The sequence below is a fragment of the Nerophis lumbriciformis genome, linkage group LG03 (assembly GCF_033978685.3).
Source record: "Nerophis lumbriciformis linkage group LG03, RoL_Nlum_v2.1, whole genome shotgun sequence".
Classification (NCBI taxonomy): domain Eukaryota; kingdom Metazoa; phylum Chordata; class Actinopteri; order Syngnathiformes; family Syngnathidae; genus Nerophis; species Nerophis lumbriciformis.
In genome coordinates this window covers 47905528-47924937 of record NC_084550.2, presented here as the reverse complement: position 1 = coordinate 47924937, position 19410 = coordinate 47905528, and the positions used below count along the sequence as shown (strand labels likewise).

At 37.6% G+C, this 19410-nt stretch overlaps 1 protein-coding gene across 1 annotated transcript in view; it reads left to right on the top strand.

The window, feature by feature from the left end:
- The first annotated feature begins 6021 nt into the window (after positions 1-6021).
- Positions 6022-19410, top strand: part of serinc3 (serine incorporator 3) — a 57501-nt gene continuing 44112 nt past the window's right edge. Inside the window, exon 1 of the mRNA XM_061938193.2 lies at positions 6022-6184. Within this exon, the coding sequence (XP_061794177.1) occupies positions 6146-6184 (39 nt within the window). The 5' untranslated portion in view covers positions 6022-6145. The remainder of the gene's footprint in view (positions 6185-19410) is intronic.

Below are 19410 nucleotides of genomic sequence, written 5' to 3'. Positions count from 1 at the left end.
CTGTTCTAAATTGGCCCGCCAACTCCCCTGACCTTAGCCCCATAGAAAATCTGTGGGGTATTGTGAAAAGGAAGATGCAGAATGCCAGACCCAAAAACGCAGAAGAGTTGAAGGCCACTATCAGAGCAACCTGGGCTCTCATAACACCTGAGCAGTGCCAGAAACTCATCGACTCCATGCCACGCCGCATTAACGCAGTAATTGAGGCAAAAGGAGCTCCAACCAAGTATTTAGTATTGTACATGCTCATATTTTTCATTTTCATACTTTTCAGTTGGCCAACATTTCTAAAAATCCCTTTTTTGTATTAGCCTTACACAATATTCTAATTTTGTGACACACGGAATTTTGGATTTTCATTTGTTGCCACTTCAAATCATCAAAATTAAATGAAATAAACATTTGAATGCATCAGTCTGTGTGCAATGAATAAATATAATGTACAAGTTACACCTTTTGAATGCAATTACTGAAATAAATCAAGTTTTTCAAAATATTCTAATTTACTGGCTTTTACCTGTATATAAAATAAATACTTGAATTTCAGTGTTCATGTATTTACGGTACACATATACACACACATAACACTCATCTACTCATTGTTGAGTTAAGGGTTGAATTGTCCATCCTTGTTCTATTCTCTGTCACTATTTTTCGAACCATGCTGAACACCCTCTCTGATGATGCATTGATGTGTGGCACACACAAAAGTGCTTTCATCAAATGCACTAGATGGCAGTATTGTCCTGTTTAAGAGTGTCACAACATTGCTGTTTACGGCAGACGAACTGCTTTACGGTATACAAAAAAGTGACTGCTGTTGTTGTGTGTTGTTGCCACGCTGGGAGGACGTTAATGAAACTGCCTAACAATAAACCCACATAAGAAACCAAGAACTCGCCCTCCATCATTCTATAGTTATAACGTGATTGGGCAGGTACGCTTTTTTATATTGTGGAGGACCTGAGTCCGCCTGAATTTCGGGAGATTTTCGGGAGAAAATTTGTCCCGGGAGGTTTTCGGGAGAGGCGCTGAATTTCGGGAGTCTCCCGGAAAATCCGGGAGGGTTGGCAAGTATGGTTTCTACAAACATTTGTGAAAGAATGGGCTGCTCTCAGGAGCTCAGTGATTTCCAGCGTGGAACAAATCCAGTCGGGAAATTTCCTCGCTCCTAAATATTCCAAAGTCAACTGTCGGGTTTATTATAAGGAAATGGAAGAGTTTGGGAACAACAGCAACTCAGCCACCAAGTGGTAGGCCACGTAATCTGACAGAAAGGGGTCAACGGATGCAGAAGCGCATAGTGCAAAGACTTTCTGCACAGTCAGTTGCTACAGAGTTCCAAACTTCATGTGACCTTCCAATTAGCCCACGTACAGTATGCAGAGAGCTTCATGGAATGGGTTTCCATGGCCGAGCGGCTGCATCTAAGCCATACATCACCAAGTCCAATGCAAAGCGTCGCCAATGGACTCTAGAGCAGTGGAGACGCGTTTTCTGGAGTGATGAATTACGCGCTTCCATCTGGCAATCTGATGGACGAGTTTGGGTTTGGAGGTTGCCAGGAGAACGGTACGTTTTGCGCTGCATTGTGCCGTGTGTGATATTTGGTGAAGGAGGAATTATGGTGTGGGGTTGTTTTTTTAGGAGTTGGGCTTTGCCCTTAGTTCCAGTGAAAGGAACTTTGAATGCTCCAGGATACCAAAACATTTTGGACAATTCCATGCTTCCAACCTTGTGTGAACAGTTTGGAGTGGGCCCCTTCCTCTTCCAACATGACTGTGCACTAGTGCTCAAACAAGGCCCATAAAGACAAGGATGACAGAGTTATGGATAAACTTGACTGGCCTGCACAGAGTCCTGACCTGAACCCGATAGAACACCTTTGAGATGAATTAGAACGGAGACTGAAAGCCAGGCCTTCTCGACCAATATCAGTGTGTGACCTCACCAATGCGCTTTTGGAACAATGGTGGAAAATTCCTATAAACACACTCCGCAACCTTGTGGACAGCCTTCCCAGAAGAGTTGAAGCTGTAATAGCTGCACAAGGTGGACCCACATCATATTGAACCCTATGGGTTAGGAATGGGATGGCACTTCAAGTTCATATGTGAGTCAAGGCAGGTGGCCAAATACTTTTGGCAATATAGTGTCTTAAGTATAAATTGGGTACAAATGTGCTATTTTCCAAAGAAGTGCGTGTTAGGATGGGTGTAAATACTGACTGATTTCATCATTTATTAGTTTAGTACAGACTTGGGCAAAGTATGGCCGTTCTACATAGTTTTTTTTAGACCTTTAACATTAAAACTGTCGCCACCATTGTGATGTGCAGTGCTGTTTTTAAATTACCGTAAGTCTTGAACTATAGAAAGTATTTCAATGGTTGAAATCTGCGCTTTTGAGTGTTGTAGGAGTTATTACGGTAATTTACGTCACAGTAGCTGAGAGAGGAACAAAGCAGAGTGGGCGGGCTTTGTTTCCAGAGAAGCCAGCCCCCAAACACGTGTCAGGAAGAGATGCAGAAGCAAATATTTACGACAAATGTCTGCATAAAAAGTGATAATATATATATTGTAGGTGTTTATTACCCTTTGCATTCATATTTTGATTGTAAAAGATGTCTATTGAGGGGCTGGCCTGAGAAGTAAAAGATGTTCATATGTTAATATTCAGTGTTTTATTGTTCATAGTTAATATTGTAATTCCCACTTTCTTTATTTTAATGTACATTTCGGGTGTCCCATTCAGTAAAAAACTGTAAAATACCATTCCGTTTTTTTTAGGTGGTCTGTCATAACGTCTTTAGAACTGTATCAGACACTGACTTTTGGTATTAGTGTTCCTGGGGAAGAAGGGGCTCAAACACACATACTTTACAGTAGATTTTTTACAGCTAAATGTGAATATATTATTTCTACACACATACACATTGGCCCCCCCAGACACATTTTTTCTCTCAATGTGGCCCCCGAGTCAAAATATTTGCCCAGCTCTGGTATAGTATATACTTGCATTGAGGTTTGCACATAAGCTAAATGTTTCATCTTAAAAGTCAACATTAATTGTAAAAAGGATGTTCAAATATTGGAAAAAAAACAAAGGGTTACAAAACCCAAACGCAAAAATTATGAAGAACACTTGGTTTTATTTAATCATTCACTCTGTTTGGACCTTGCATAAATGTCGTCTTTATCTGCTGAAGCGTGAGAGCGCCCTCTACAGGCCACACCGCCAACCTACAATATCATTCACATCTGACCTTTACCTTTTCTAACTTCATACGATGTATGATCTTGTCAATGCGAATTATCAGGATTTGTACAAAAAGTCATACTAGACAAAATACTATATCGTATTTGAACTTTAGTTGTTCTAGTGGTACTTTATTTGAACTTTATTTGTTCAGAAACAATAATACAATAAATGATGCAAATATGTTTAGTGATAAAGTATGAGAATGTATTCATATATATATATATATATATATATATATATATATATATATATATATATGTATATATATATATATATATATATATATATATATATACACACACACACACACACACACACACACACACACACACAGTCATGGTCAAAATTTTACATACACTTGTAAAGAACATAATTTCATGGCTGTCTTGAGTTTCCAATCATTTCTACAACTCTTATTTTTTTGTGATAGAGTGATTGGAGCACATACTTGTTGGTCACAAAAAACATTCATGAAGTTTGGTTCTTTTATGAATTTATTATGGGTCTACTTAAAATGTGAGCAAATGTGCTGGGTCAAAAGTATACATACAGCAATGTTAATATTTGGTTACATGTCCCTTGGCAAGTTTCACTGCAATAAGAGTAAATGGGACAACGAAAAAGAATTACCTCCAAATTCTTCAGGACAACCTAAAACCATCAACCCAGAGGTTGGGTCTTGGGCGCAGTTGGGTCTTCCAAAAGGACAATGACCCCAAACACACGTCAAAAGTGGTAAAGGAATGGCTAAATCAGGCTAGAATTAAGGTTTTAGAATGGCCTTCCCAAAGTCCTGACTTAAACGTGTGGACAATGCTGAATAAATGCTGACCACTCCTCTTTGTCAAGAGGAGTGGTCAAAAATTCAACCAGAAGCTTGTGGATAGCTACCAAAAAGCGCCTTATTGCAGTGAAACTTGCCAAGAGACATGTAACCAAATATTAACATTGCTGTATGTATACTTTTGACCCAGCATATTTGCTCACATTTTCAGTAGACCCATAATAAATTCATAAAAGAACCAACTTTCATGAATGTTTTTTGTGACCAACAAGTATTGTTGCGTTCTGACCAGTTCTTCATCCAAGGGAATTTAAGTTACTGGTCAATCCCAAATTCTTTCGGATGACATATTTGCTGAGTAAGAAGGATCACCAGAACAGAATAGGATCATCAACAAGTTTTACTGAAATTTCAGGAGAACAACCTAGACCATTACATTCACCCCGTCTCCCTAAGTTGTTCTAACACTCATACGGAAGAGACTACTTCTTGAATCCGCAAACAGCATCCACCCTCCCCAGATTGGACATACAGGCTCATTGTTCAACTAAAGATAAGATATAAGGGAGTACTCCAAGTCTTACATTCCAAGTCTTCAAGGTTAACACACACAGTTTACTTGCGGACAAACAGAAAGAGAACAAATGGAAAAACACTAGCTGTTTTCAAATATGACTATGAATAGAAAGAAATAACTCTTGCATATATATATATATATATATATATATATATATATATATATATATATATATATATATATATATATATATATATATATATATATAGATTCTTCACAGTATGTGCTCCAATCACTCTATCACAAAAAATAAGAGTTGTAGAAATGATTGGAAACTCAAGACAGCCATGACATTTACAAGTGTATGTAAACTTTTGACCACGACTGTGTGTGTGTGTGTGTGTGTGTGTGTGTGTGTGTGTGTGTGTGTGTGTGCGTGCGTGCGTGCGTGCGTGCGTGCGTGCGTGCGTGCGTATATATATATATATATATATATATATATATATATATATATATATATATATATATATATATATGTATATATATATATATTCCGAGCACGATGATGTCACGTTTTCGATGGAAAAATGCATCTTTAGAGAACATGGCCTGAGCGGCTAGGAGACACTGAGAGTAACAATTAATAATAATAATAAAATAAAACAATTTTATTTAAATTAAAAAAATAAAGTTGTATTATTAGTATTTTTTTTTTTTTTTTAATCTGTCCTTTCTAATCAATTTTCTATCACTTAAGTTACTCTCGGTATAATAATTATGATGCATGGACTACAAAAAAAAGTTTAAAAATTTTTATTAATTGCAATTAAAAAAATAATAATTTTAAACTTGGGACTTCCCACGGCCAGATTTTGGACGCCGGCGAGCCGTATTCGGCCCGTGGGCCGTAAATTGGGCACCACTGATTTACACGCGTGGATTAATCATGCATATCAGTACTGTTATGCTAGCTGGCAAATTTCACACAAAAAAATAGTGTAAAAGAACTTTAAATCAAACTTGCCAGGTTTTGTGCAAGTAGATTACATGCATTGAGGTAAAACGTTTAAAAGCGTTCCTGGATGACATTCTAACTGTAAAATTGCATTTGTTGGGGTCTTAAACATATTTTAATTATGCAAATGAGTAAACACGTGTGATTGATCATGGCTAATCCAAATTCCGAAGTTATTACTCTGATTTAAAAAAATAAAAAGTTGACAGCCCTAATTATATATACGAAAAAGGTGCACATCTTCGCTAGAGCAACTTGAGAGTAAGAATTATTGCTGGTTTTGTTTATAAAGCTAAAAAGGTGGTGACTTCAACGGAGGTGATGCCTTTAATGTCTGTGGCAGGAAATAAAGACTTTAAAAAAAAAGACTGCAGTGTTTAGAAATAGTGTAGCAGGAGCTTGGGCGTGTTGTGGGAGGTGTCTTTCTGCTGACGCTTGGACCACAACATTGTCTTTCGTACAAATATGAGAGCTCTCAGAAGAGAAGAGCATCGTGACGAACAACGTCGAAAAGGAAGCGGAGTTGTCAAATAGTTGACGCACCACGAACGTCTCACTGAAGGCTATCATGGGAACTGTAGTGGCGGCTTTACCCCTCGTAAGCTGGGTAAGTTATCTTTAAATACAACTTCTCTTTCTTCTTGTCCTATTTTGTTTTTACTCTACAGCGATATGGCATTCATGCAGACATTCTGTCCACAACAATTTTAACTTAAGTATCAACAACAACAGGACGAAGCTAATATGGCGATATCCCTATAAGCCCAGCTCGCTTCAACTTTCATTTATCTCATCCTATTTATCCCGCCTCGATATATAAACAAAATCGATTCATATTATGTTTGTATATAATATATATAACCTTACATTATATCAATTTTATTTGCTTAACGTCGCTAAAACTTAATATTTCATTTCTAAAATTGCACTGTATTTGTACTACCAAAGTAATCATTGTGACCTTTCATTTATTCTACCAAACATTTCTAAAAATTAATCGTACATTTAATTAATTTATCCTAAGAAAGTAATAACTATAACCGTTATATATATATATATATATATATATATATATATATATATATATATATATATATATATATATATATATATATATATATATGTGTGTGTATATGTATATATATATATATATATATATATATATATATATATATATATATGTGTGTGTGTATATATGTATATAATATCCTTATTACAATATTAACAGTAAGTTATTTGTAACATAATAAAGTTAACTAGAACATTCCCGCGGAAATTTTGATGGGCCTGCTTTCTGTTGAGTTGAGTTTGAGTTTATTTAGAACATGCATGCATACAACATGATACATCACACATGCATGCGTACAACATGATACATCACACATGCATGCATACAACATGATACATCACACATGCATGCGTACAACATGATACATCACACATGCGTGCATACAACATGATACATCACAATTTCCAGTTTCTCTTTTCAACATGTTCGAAGAGGAGTAGGAAGAAGCAGAGTTTATTTAATCCTACCCCTTTTCCTTTACATAGCAGTTGCTAAAACTTCTGTTCACTTCCTGTTCTCAATTTAGTCACAATATACTCCATAAGTAATAACAATAAAAATAAATAAATAATAATTGGTGAAGTAAGTTATATTTTATATGGTGAGATGAGTAAGATTATCTAGAAAATGAATGGATGGATGGAATAAATTCAGAATGTTTATCATGGTTCTTCTTGTACTTTTGTAAACACTTTAAGTTTGAAGTTTCTTGAAGTGGATCATATTAGTACATTGTTTTGATTTCTTTGCCTAATCCATTCCATCATTTAATTCCACATACGGATACACTGAAGGTTTTAAGTGTTGCACGTGCATTAGAGATGCGCGGTTTGCGGGCACAACCGCGGAGTCCGCGGATTATCCGCGGATCGGGCGGATGAAATAAAAAAAAATTAGATTTTATCCGCGGGTCGGGTCGGGTCGGGTCGGGCGATTGAAATTAAAAAAAATTAGATTTTAAATAGATTCAGGCGGGTGGCAGTTAAACCAATTCGGAAATATATATACATAGTTAAATGTTGTTACCCACATACGAAAAATGAGCAGGCACCTGCTGCATATGCCACAACAGAAGAAAAAAAAAGAAAAGAGATGGACACTTTTACGGAGCGGAGAAGAGACGCCTCGCCGGGGTCCGGGACCGAGGCCCCTTCCCCCGAGAGGGCCCCACCGGGAGCCGTAGCTGAGGCGATCCGCGAGAAGGGCCCGACGCACGTCCAGGGTCACTACCGCGCCCACCGCACCGACACCCCGCCTCGTCCGCCTTCGCCGCGGCCGGCGTCACGCGCAGCAGGTAAGCAGCTTACCTGCCCGCCACCCCCGTGGCCGGGGGCTCGTAACATGGGTCACTCCGCGTGCTCCGCCCGCGCAGCTTACCTGCCCGCCACCCCTGTTGCCGGGGGCGCGTAACAGGGGTCACTCCGCGCGCAGTGCGCTCACGAAAGGGGTGGGGCTCACCCTGGTTGATATAGAGAGCAGGACGGTGGCCATGGAAGTCGGAACCCGCTAAGGAGTGTGTAACAACCCACCTGCCGAATCAACTAGCCCTGAAAATGGATGGCGCTGGAGCGTCGGGCCCATACCTGGCCGTCGCCAGCAGAGAGACGCGCTTGGAGGTGCGCTCAGCGCGGCTCCCATATGATTGCGCACTGGTGTGCGTCTGGGTCGTGACAACGTGGCACGCGAAAGTCTGTGCTGCATTGGATCAGTCTCCTTTCTTTAACAGGCAAAAGCTTTATAACCTCACCATACCTGCCAACTTTTGAAATCAGAAAAACCTAGTAGCCAGGGTCCAAGGGCCGCAGGCCCCGGTAGGTCCAGGACAAAGTCCTGGTGGAGGGTTCAGGGCTTCGCCCCCCGACGCAAAATGATTATTAGCATTCAGACAGGTTAAAATGTTGCTAAAACCATCACTTTTCTATCAGTCACAGTGACTTTTCAAAACAAAAATATTACAGCAAAAATCATATGGGTTGATTGGCATGTTTATTCTGTAAGCTAACTTCAATAGTTTGAAATTATTTTGACAGTTAATGCCAGTTATCCTGTCAACCTTTCACAAGACTTCAATTTGTTAATTGAAAGTATAAACAGTATAAACACTTTTTACAGTAAACAAATGGTAAAACAGTACTAAACAATTCCATAAAAAAAAAAATTGGTGTCATTATTAACTTTCTGTCCAAGCTTGTATAATCTACTGCCTTGTTCAATTGTAAAAAATATTCTGTGCCTAAAATTCACATTTCTATCACAATTATCATACTTTAAACATGGTAAGCTAACTTCATTAAAATTAATAGTCCTGTCAATAGCATGGAATTACAATTCAAATGTAGTTTTTTTGTAAGCCTTTCAAAAGAATTCAAAATATGAAAAATTAATGAAAATTAATTTAAGCCATCAGACACTTGAAAAGTGGCACATCACATCTCTAATGTAATCATTTTAACTTTTCAACAGAAATAGCACTGCAAAAATATTAAGGACATACTTCTGTATTTTGGTAGTTATGCTGTCAACATTTAACAAGATTTCTTCAACTTGGACTTGAAAGCATAAATAGTATAAACACTTTTAACAGTATGTCGTGCTGTGAAATACAGCCGACAGGATTGCGCACCAAACACGAAGCAAGGCCAAAGCGCATGCATAGTGCAGGAGAACAAAGGACTTCTTTCATTTAAGGTTTGTGATAAACCATCAAACTCATTCGTTAAAAGGACTCTATAGTAATATAAAGCGAATTTTTCTGGACATTATCATGCAAGAAAAGTTTATTTTTGGGACCGCGATCACCGCGTAATGATTTTTAAAGGTTGCATTACAAACATTTAACTGTCCCATGTGATCAGCCAGTGCGATTGGAAATCCATGCTCAATTATTGCCTCCGTAAATAAAACTTCGGCATTTATCACATCCAAAGAATCTGTTTGGGCGACGAAAAACGTTGAAAGTTTTCCACTTGTATCGCTAGCAACGGCATTAGACTTGTGTTTTTTTGTCCCAACGTGGTCTTTTACATCGCTAATTCCTCCGTGTCCGATCGAAAAATCTTGTCTGCACAAGGTGCAATTCGCGTAGTTTTCACCCTTTTTTTTTTTAAATTAATGAAAAACCGTATTTTTTATCACTGCAACCGTAACCCGGAGGTTGATGAAAACCGTACGAATTACGGGAAAACCGGAGTAGTTGGCAGGTATGCCTCACTAATGCCTTGCATCGTCTATATTAGATGTATAACAACGGGCGGGTGCGGGCGGATGGCGGGCGGGTGCAGTTCTGATCAAACGTTACATCGGGTGGATGGCGGATGGTTGACGACTTTCTGACGCGGTTGCGGATGAAATAAATTGCCTATCCGCGCATCTCTAACGTGCATACAAATGTTCTAAATTAAATTTTTCTCTAAGATTATATTTCTCCTCTTTTGTTGAGAAGAATTGTTGTATATTCTTTGGTAGCAGGTTGTAGTTTGCTTTGTACATCATTTTAGCTGTTTGCAATTTTACCAAATCACAGAACTTTAATATTTTTGACTCACTAAATAAAGGGTAGATTGTAGTTTGCTTTGTGTATAATTTTAGCTGTTTGCAAATTCACTACATGGCGCAGTGGAAGAATGGCCGTGCGCGACCCGAGGGTCCCTGGTTCAATCCCCACCTAGTACCAACCTCGTCATGTCCGTTGTGTCCTGAGCAAGACACTTCACCCTTGCTCCTGATGGGTGCTGGTTAGCGCCTTGCATGGCAGCTCCCTCCATCAGTGTGTGAATGTGTGTGTGAATGGGTAAATGTGGAAGTAGTGTCAAAGCGCTTTGATTACCTTGAAGGTAGAAAAGCGCTATACAAGTACAACCCATTTATCATTTATTATTTATTTATGTCGTGGAATTTCAGTATTTTTGATTCAATAAATAAAGTGTTTGTATGTTCTCTATATCCAGCATTATGTATTATTCTAACTGATCTTTTTTGTAACACCGTTAATGAATGAAGTGTACTTTTGTAGTTATTTCCCCATATTTCTACACAATAACACAGATATGTAACACTAGCGAGCAGTAGAGAATATGATGTGATTTTTGATCATCCAATGCATAATTCGATTTATTCATTATTGATGTGTTTCTTGCTACTTTATATTGTATATTGTTTACATGACATTTCCAGTTCATTTTATCAACAATCATTATACTTAGAAATGTGGTTTCATTTACTCTTTCAGTTTGTATTCCGTCTGTTTGTATTTGCGTTTGACTTTCCCTTCTACCGTTACCAAATATTATTATTTTACTTTTACTGAGATTCAAAGATAGTCTGTTTTTGTCAAACCATCTTTAATATGTTAATTTCTTCTGTTATTATTTGTATTAGTTTCTGTGTGTTCTCTCCTGTACAAAACGCTGTTGTATCATCCGCAAATAATACTAACTTTAAATCTTTTGTAACTTTACAAATGTCATTTACATAGAGAGCTGTGCCCTGGACCTCTGGCCGGGGGTCGCCGGAAGCCGCCATACTAATTAGATGGTGCAGAGTGTTTGTATCCGTGCAAAACGAGCCACAGAGCTAACCCAAAACAGTAGCATGTTTACATAAAAATGTTAACACTTAGCATGTGTGCTAACAATAACATGATAACAGTCAGCATGTTTCATTTGAATGCGGAAATAGAAAAAAAAAAGTGTAAAATAAAAAAAAAAAGTTAGCAAGCCTAAGTTAGCTTGCTAGCATGCTATTGTTTGCATGCTAACAGTTAACAAGTGTCACATACCAAGTTATATGACTCTGGGCTAAACGGTATCAAAAGTAGCTCAAAAAGTTAGCTGGAAATATTCTCCATTACAAAGGTGCGTACCCATTCAATTGGCCAATTTTTTTTTGTTTATTCGTGAATAGCGCCAGGGTAACACAAAATGTTCCCAACTTAAAATACGCCCGTCGGCGCGAACGAGACCTTTCGACGGCATAACATATGTGGGGGTTCGTTGGCCGGTTCGTTTCGTATTAGACAAAAGGTGCGTACCCATTCAATTGGCCCATTTTTTTTTGTTCGTGAATAGCGTTGCCATGGTAACACGAAATGTTCCCAATTTAGATACCCGCCATCGGCGCAAACGAGACCTTTTCGGCGGTATTACATATGTGGGGGTTCGTTGGCCCGTTTGTCTCGTAGTAGACGTAGGAGAAACGTGCGGTACAAGAATAATAATAAAGTTTAAAGTAATAATATGGGCTGCTTGCATTATTGCTAAGTGCTAAACAATCACTTACTGTACAATGTCTGTTCTCGTTGTGATGCTGACTGATGGGATGTTTATATCTTACAGCACAAGACTTGTGTTCCCTGTTTGTGAATTTATCGTAATTCTTACTCAGGGGGGGAATAAGTGAGAGCAAACGAGCATATTTTACTGCGTCTTCCTCGTGAAGTCTTCTGGACTAAATTTAATTTCAATATTGACCGAATTCTCTGCTTATGGTCACAACTTTCTACTACACAAGTAAAAGGTATGATTTATAATCTACAATTTACCTTTACCAACTTTACCATTTGTTAGCTCTTATAATAGCAATTTCGCTGATATTTGGTCAATATGCAGATCACGACATGTAAATGTAATATCGTTGGCAGTTTTTGGATGTTTCTTTTTTTTGATGACTCACATGACCTACATTGTTAGTCTTCTAGTACGAGCCATATTTTACAATTAAGACTGTGCAAAAAAGAGACCCACATAATACACACAAAATACTTTAAATGGTAAGTTTTCTCGGCACATGTACTCATAATTACATTTTTAATTTCAGGACTGTTAGTTTTTGTCAGGCTAGCTATAGTGACAAGGAGAAGCCAGAGCTTGAAAACCGTCTTCCGTGGTTTAAAACACTTGTCCTATAATAACAAAGACAAGTAGATACGATAAAAGCAATGTGCCGCCATTGTTCAGTAGAAATGGAGAACAAGACTAGAACTGGAACTATTAAAACTGTACTTCAACCGATGACAAACTTTACTACAAACTAAAAAAAAGTAATTTCGGGAGAAATTGTTCGTAAATGCTAAAAAGCCGAAGCCAGGCAGAAAAGCTACCAGTTATCACAATAGCCAGTTAGCGTCAGGTAACAAAAAATATGACTCTTAGGTGTATACCTGCAAAATGAGCTACAAAAGCTGGCATGAAACTTTAGCATGCAAACTGTATTAAACCCATCCATCCATCCATTTTCTACCGCTTATTCCCTTTGGGGTCGCGGGGGGCGCTGGAGCCTATCTCAGCTACAATCGGGCGGAAGGCGGGGTACACCCTGGACAAGTCGCCACCTCATCGCAGGGCCAACACAGATAGACAGACAACATTCACACTCACATTCACACACTAGGGCCAATTTAGTGTTGCCAATCAACCTATCCCCAGGTGCATGTCTTTGGAAGTGGGAGGAAGCCGGAGTACCCGGAGGGAACCCACGCAGTCACGGGGAGGACATGCAAACTCCACACAGAAAGATCCCGAGCCCGGGATTGAACCCAAGACTACTCAGGACCTTCGTATTGTGAGGCAGATGCACTAACCCCTCTGCCACCGTGAAGCCTATTAAACGTATTAAACCACTATGTTATATTATGTTATATTAGTAAACCACTATGGACTGGACTCTCACTATTATGTTAGATCCACTATGGACTGGACTCTCACACTATTATGTTAGATCCACTATGGACTGGACTCTCACACTATTATGTTAGATCCACTATGGACTGGACTCTCACACTATTATGTTCGATCCACTATGGACTGGACTCTCACTATTATGTTAGATCCACTATGGACTGGACTCTCACACTATTATGTTCGATCCACTATGGACTGGACTCTCACTATTATGTTAGATCCACTATGGACTGGACTCTCACTATTATGTTAGATCCACTATGGACTGGACTCTCACTATTATGTTAGATCCACTATGGACTGGACTCTATTATGTTAAATCCACTATGGACTGGACTCTCACTATTATGTTAGATCCACTATGGACTGGACTCTCACACTATTATGTTAGATCCACTATGGACTGGACTCTCACACTATTATGTTAGATCCACTATGGACTGGACTCTCACTATTATGTTAGATCCACTATGGGCTGGACTCACACTATTATGTTAGATCCACTATGGACTGGACTCTCACAATGTTATGCTAGATCCACTATGGACTGGACTCTCCCAATATTATGTTAGATCCACTATGGACTGGACTCTCCCAATATTATGTTAGATCCACTATGGACTGGACTCTCACACTATTATGTTAGATCCACTATGGACTGGACTCTCACACTATTATGTTAGATCCACTATGGACTGGACTCTCACACTATTATGTTAAATCCACTATGGACTGGACTCTCACTATTATGTTAGATCCACTATGGACTGGACTCTCACACTATTATGTTAGATCCACTATGGACTGGACTCTCCCAATATTATGTTAGATCCACTATGGACTAGACTCTCCCAATATTATGCTAGATTTTTTCTTGCCCTGATGTGGGATCTGTCGTTGTGGCTTGTGCAGCCCTTTGAGACACTCGTGATTTAGGGCTATATAAGTAAACATTGATTGATTGATTGATTGATATTCATGCATCAAATACCAAAATATGACTCTGAGGTGTGTACCTGCAAAAAATGCTAAAAAAGCTGGCATGCAAACATTAGCCGCCTAACAGCTGGCATCAAGTACTAAAATATATATGACTCTGAGGTGTATACCTGCAAAAATAGATTTAAAAAAAGATAGTGTTAGCATGATAACATTATTGTACTAGCTTAGCAAGGAGCATTTAGACTTTGAATCAGTTTACCATGAATTGATTAACGTGGACCCCGACTTAAACAAGTTGAAAAACTTATTTTTTTTAATTTTTATTTTTTAATTATTATTACCATTTAGTGGTCAATTGTACGGAATATGTACTGTACTGTGCAATCTACTAATAAACGTTTCAATCAATCAATCAATCAAAAAATGTTGAGGAATATGTTTAATGTGGAAGTTTGAAGAAATATCCTCTCATTTTGAATGGGAAGAAATATCCTGTAAAATGTGGAATTCCTGGAAATGTGGAAATTTGGTCAAACAAATAAATAAAAAAATGCTAGCAAGCGTGTCATATGAGCTGAACATTTTAAAAGTAGAATGGTTAGAAACAGGATGTGGGAGACAAAGGCAGACCAAAAATAGGGCGGAATACCAATTACAATACTCTTGCTTTCATTTGATATCGTTGAGAATTTTTATTATTGGAAAACTACCTGTCAGTAGTTAGAGGATTTTACGCTTTATTTTAAAGATTAATAAAAAGTTGTTCACACAAAAGTTAAGCACATTTATATTTTGTATTTTTCTTCCTAAATGTTTCCGTAATGAACCCAAGTGTCACCTTACCATATTACTGAAGTACATACCTTAGCATACCTGCCAACTACTCCGGTTTTCCCGTAATTAGTACGATTTTCATCAACCTATTCCGGGTTACGGTTGCAGTGATAAAAAATACGGTTTTTCATTAATTAATTAATTTATTTTTTTTAAAAGTTTTATTCACGAAATCGCGTAACAACAATGACAATCGACACTGCTTCCCGTAACTTCCTATCGAGCCATTCCGAATGCCATGCGCGAGGCTATTTATAGCACCGCTGCCAAGCACGAGGCACCAGTTGCCATTGTTTCCAAACGAGCGAACGATCATGGAATCAGCCGGAGAAAGCGATGTAAAAGACCACGTTGGGACAAAAAAACACAAGTCTAATGCCGTTGTTGTACCGAAATCTGTTACCCATCGGAATTTGTAACTCCAGGGGGCGATGTTCCCATGACGTTTGTTTGATGGTTAAACGGCAAGCCCAAAGAGGAGGAGAAGAAGAACGCTTGCGTAAATGGCGTAAACTATCCTTAATGCTGAAACGTCAGTTGTCAGAATTTCAGCATTAATAATAACAATGGACTCATACTATAATGAAAGTAAGTCATTGATTTCCAGAATATGTGTAATTTATTAATGCTGAAATTCTGACAACTGACGTTTCAGCATTAAGGATAGTTTTCGCCATTTACGCAAGCGTTCTTCTCCTCCTCTTTGGGCTTGCCGTTTAACCATCAAACAAACGCCATGGGAACATCGCCCCCTGGAGTTACAAATTCCGATGGGCAACAGATTTCGGTACAAGTGGAAAACTTTCAACGTTTTTCATCGCCCAAACAAATTCTTTGGATGTGATAAATGCCAAAGTTTTATTTATGGAGGCAATAATTGAGCAAACAAAAAGGTAATGACACCAATGTTATCTTTTGGAATTGTTTCGTACTGTTATACTGTTAAAAGTGTTTGTACTATTTATGCTTTCAAGTCCAAGTTGAAGAAATCTTGTTAAATGTTGACAGCATAACTACCAAAATACAGAAGTATGTCCTTAATATTTTTGCAGTGCTATTTCTGTTGAAAAGTTAAAATGATTACATTAGAGATGTGATGTGCCACTTTTCAAGTGTCTGATGGCTTAAATTAATTTTCATAAATTTTTCATATTTTGAATTCTTTTGAAAGGCTTGCAAAAAAACTACATTTGAATTGTAATTCCATGCTATTGACAGGACTATTAATTTTAATGAAGTTAGCTTACCATGTTTACAGTATGATAATTGTGATAGAAATGTGAATTTTAGGCACAGAATATTTTTTTACAATTGAACAAGGTAGTAGATTATACAAGCTTGGACAGAAAGTTAATAATGACACCAATTTTTTTTTAATGGAATTGTTTAGTACTGTTTTACCATGTGTTTACTGTAAAAAGTGTTTATACTGTTTATACTTTCAATCAACAAATTGAAGTCTTGTGAAAGGTTGACAGGATAACTGGCATTAACTGTCAAAATAATTTCAAACTATTGAAGTTAGCTTACAGAATAAACATGTCAATCAACCCATATGATTTTTGCTGTAATATTTTAGTTTTGAAAAGTCAGTGTGACTGATAGAAAAGTGATGGTTTTAGCAACATTTTAACCTGTCTGAATGCTAATAATCATTTTGCGTCAGGGGGCAAAGCCTGAACCCCCCACCAGGACTTTGTCCTGGACCTACCGGGGCCTGCAACCCCTGGACCCTGGCTACTAGGTTTTTCTGATTTCAAAAGTTGGCAGGTATGCCTTAGACTTACATTTAGACTGAGACAAACTTCATTGATCCACAGGGGAAATTGTTCCACACAGGAGCTCAGTTACAAAGGATGGAAAGGGTAAGAATGGAAAGGATAATGCAGGTATAAAGTAGTCTAAAAAGTACCACAGCAGCAATGTAAAATATTACATATACCGAATTTTTGGGACTATAAGTCGCTCCGGAGTATAAGTCGCACCGGCCAAAAATGCACAATAAAGAAGGAAAAAAACATATATATGTCGCACTGGAGTATAATTCGCATTTTTTGGAGAAATTTATTTGATAAAACCCAACACCAAGAATAGACATTTGAAAGGCAATTTAAAATAAATAAAGAATAGTGAACAACAGGCTGAATAAGTGTACGTTATATGAGGCATAAATAACCAACTGAGAACGTGCCTGGTATGTTAACGTAACATATTATGGTAAAAGTCATTCAAATAACTATAACATATAGAACATGCTATACGTTTACAAAAAACAATCTGTCACTCCTGATCGCTAAATCCCATGAAATCTTATATGTCTAGTCTCTTACGTGAATGAGCTAAATAATATTATTTGATATTTTACTGTAATGTGTTAATAATTTCACACATAAGTCGTTCCTGAGTATAAGTCGCACCCGGCCAAACTATGAAAAAAACTGCGACTTATAGTCCGAAAAATACGGTATGTAATATTTACATATTATATATACAGTACATAATGTATACTGATATATTATATTATTATATTTGTATATAATGTATACAATATATAACAAATCCCAATATATAATGTACAATATAATATATATATATATATATATATATATATATATATATATATATAATACCGAAGCGTGATGATGATGTACTGTTACACCTTTTTGCGGTTTTGTACTTTGTGTATTTGGTTGTGTCAGTTGAATACTTTTTTGAGGGGAGAGGAGCTAGAAGTGTATTTGCTGGGTTCTTTTAGGACATGAGAAGTGTGCTAGGTCATGTGATGTCTGGCCCACATAAAGACACGTGCTAACACTAAGCATGCTAAGCCGCGCTGGCCTATTAACTTGTTGACAAGCTTCTCTGGAGCACTTCACATACATACACTTCACATACATACACAGTGTGGGCGCTAGGAATTTTCCAAAATGAGGACCCCATTAAGTCATAAAAATGGGGTCCCACAGGAAATTTTTGGGGTCCCACTTTTTTGTAAGCATTTTGAAAACAAATGATAAATGTATGCATTATCCTGTTATATCTCACGTTCTATATTGTGTTTTGGAAGAAGGTTGTCATGAACGTTACTTATTTCATTAAAAAAATAATACAAAAGAAAACACATTTTTATCCATATCTATCCAGTTATAAACATTCATTCACTTTCTTCTTTCCTTCATGGATCTAAACTTTACCACTGCCGGTATTTTTGTCTATATTTTTATTGTAATATTTTCAGATTGTTTGTGTTCTATTTTTGGCCAAAGTAAGACAACGTTAGGCCCATGGTCACAAATCTGGAATTTCGTAAAGATAGTGATTTTAAATTGGATGTCATATTGGCATAGTGGTGAAAGTAATATTTCTTTAATTTAATGTACAAAACCCAAAACCAGTGTAGTTGACACATTGTGTAAATGGTAGGGGTGTAACGGTACACAAAAAGTTCGGTTCGGTACGTACCTCGGTTTAGAGGTCACGGTTCGGTTCATTTTCGGTACAGTAAGAAAACAACAAAATATACATTTTTTGGTTATTTATTTACCAAATTTGTAAACAATGGCTTTATCCTTTTAACATTGGGAACACTATAATAATTCTGCCCACGTTAATCAACATTAAACTGCCTCAAGTTGTTGCTCGGATTAAATAAAATGACAAAACTTTTCTTCTACATATAAAAAGTGCAACATTAAACAGTTTCAAGTCAACTCATCATGCTTAATTTATTACAGCATGTGAGAAGCCTGTAATTGATTTTTATTATGTAAATTTTATATTTTTATCAACATGTGATAGCAGGGACCCTGCCATTCAAAACTAGGCTGCTGCATTACTAATGATTAATGTAACTATAGTTGAAAAAAATGGTACAGTAGCAATAGGAGAGACTATTCATCCCTGAACACCATGGAGTCCATGTAGGCTTAATGATGCAGTTACATTATTATATCAACTATCAGAGACAGAAACTCTTCATTTAACATAATGTCCTTTTTTGCTGCTTCAACACAGCTCAATCAACACAGAAAAAGGTAAAGTGAAATGACAGACAGACAGGGCTTTGCTGTCCGTAACACACACACACACCCGCACACACACACACACACACACACACACACACACACACACACACACACAAACACAAACACGCAAACACACACACACACACCGCAAAATGAGCTAACGTTACGCTAAAAGCGAATTAGCCTTCACCTCAAGCCAGGACTGCGAGCGAGCTGAGCTACCGTTTAGGTTTGTAGAACGTCAACGGGCTCATAGTGATGTTACTAGTAGTTGACTGGGAGGTGT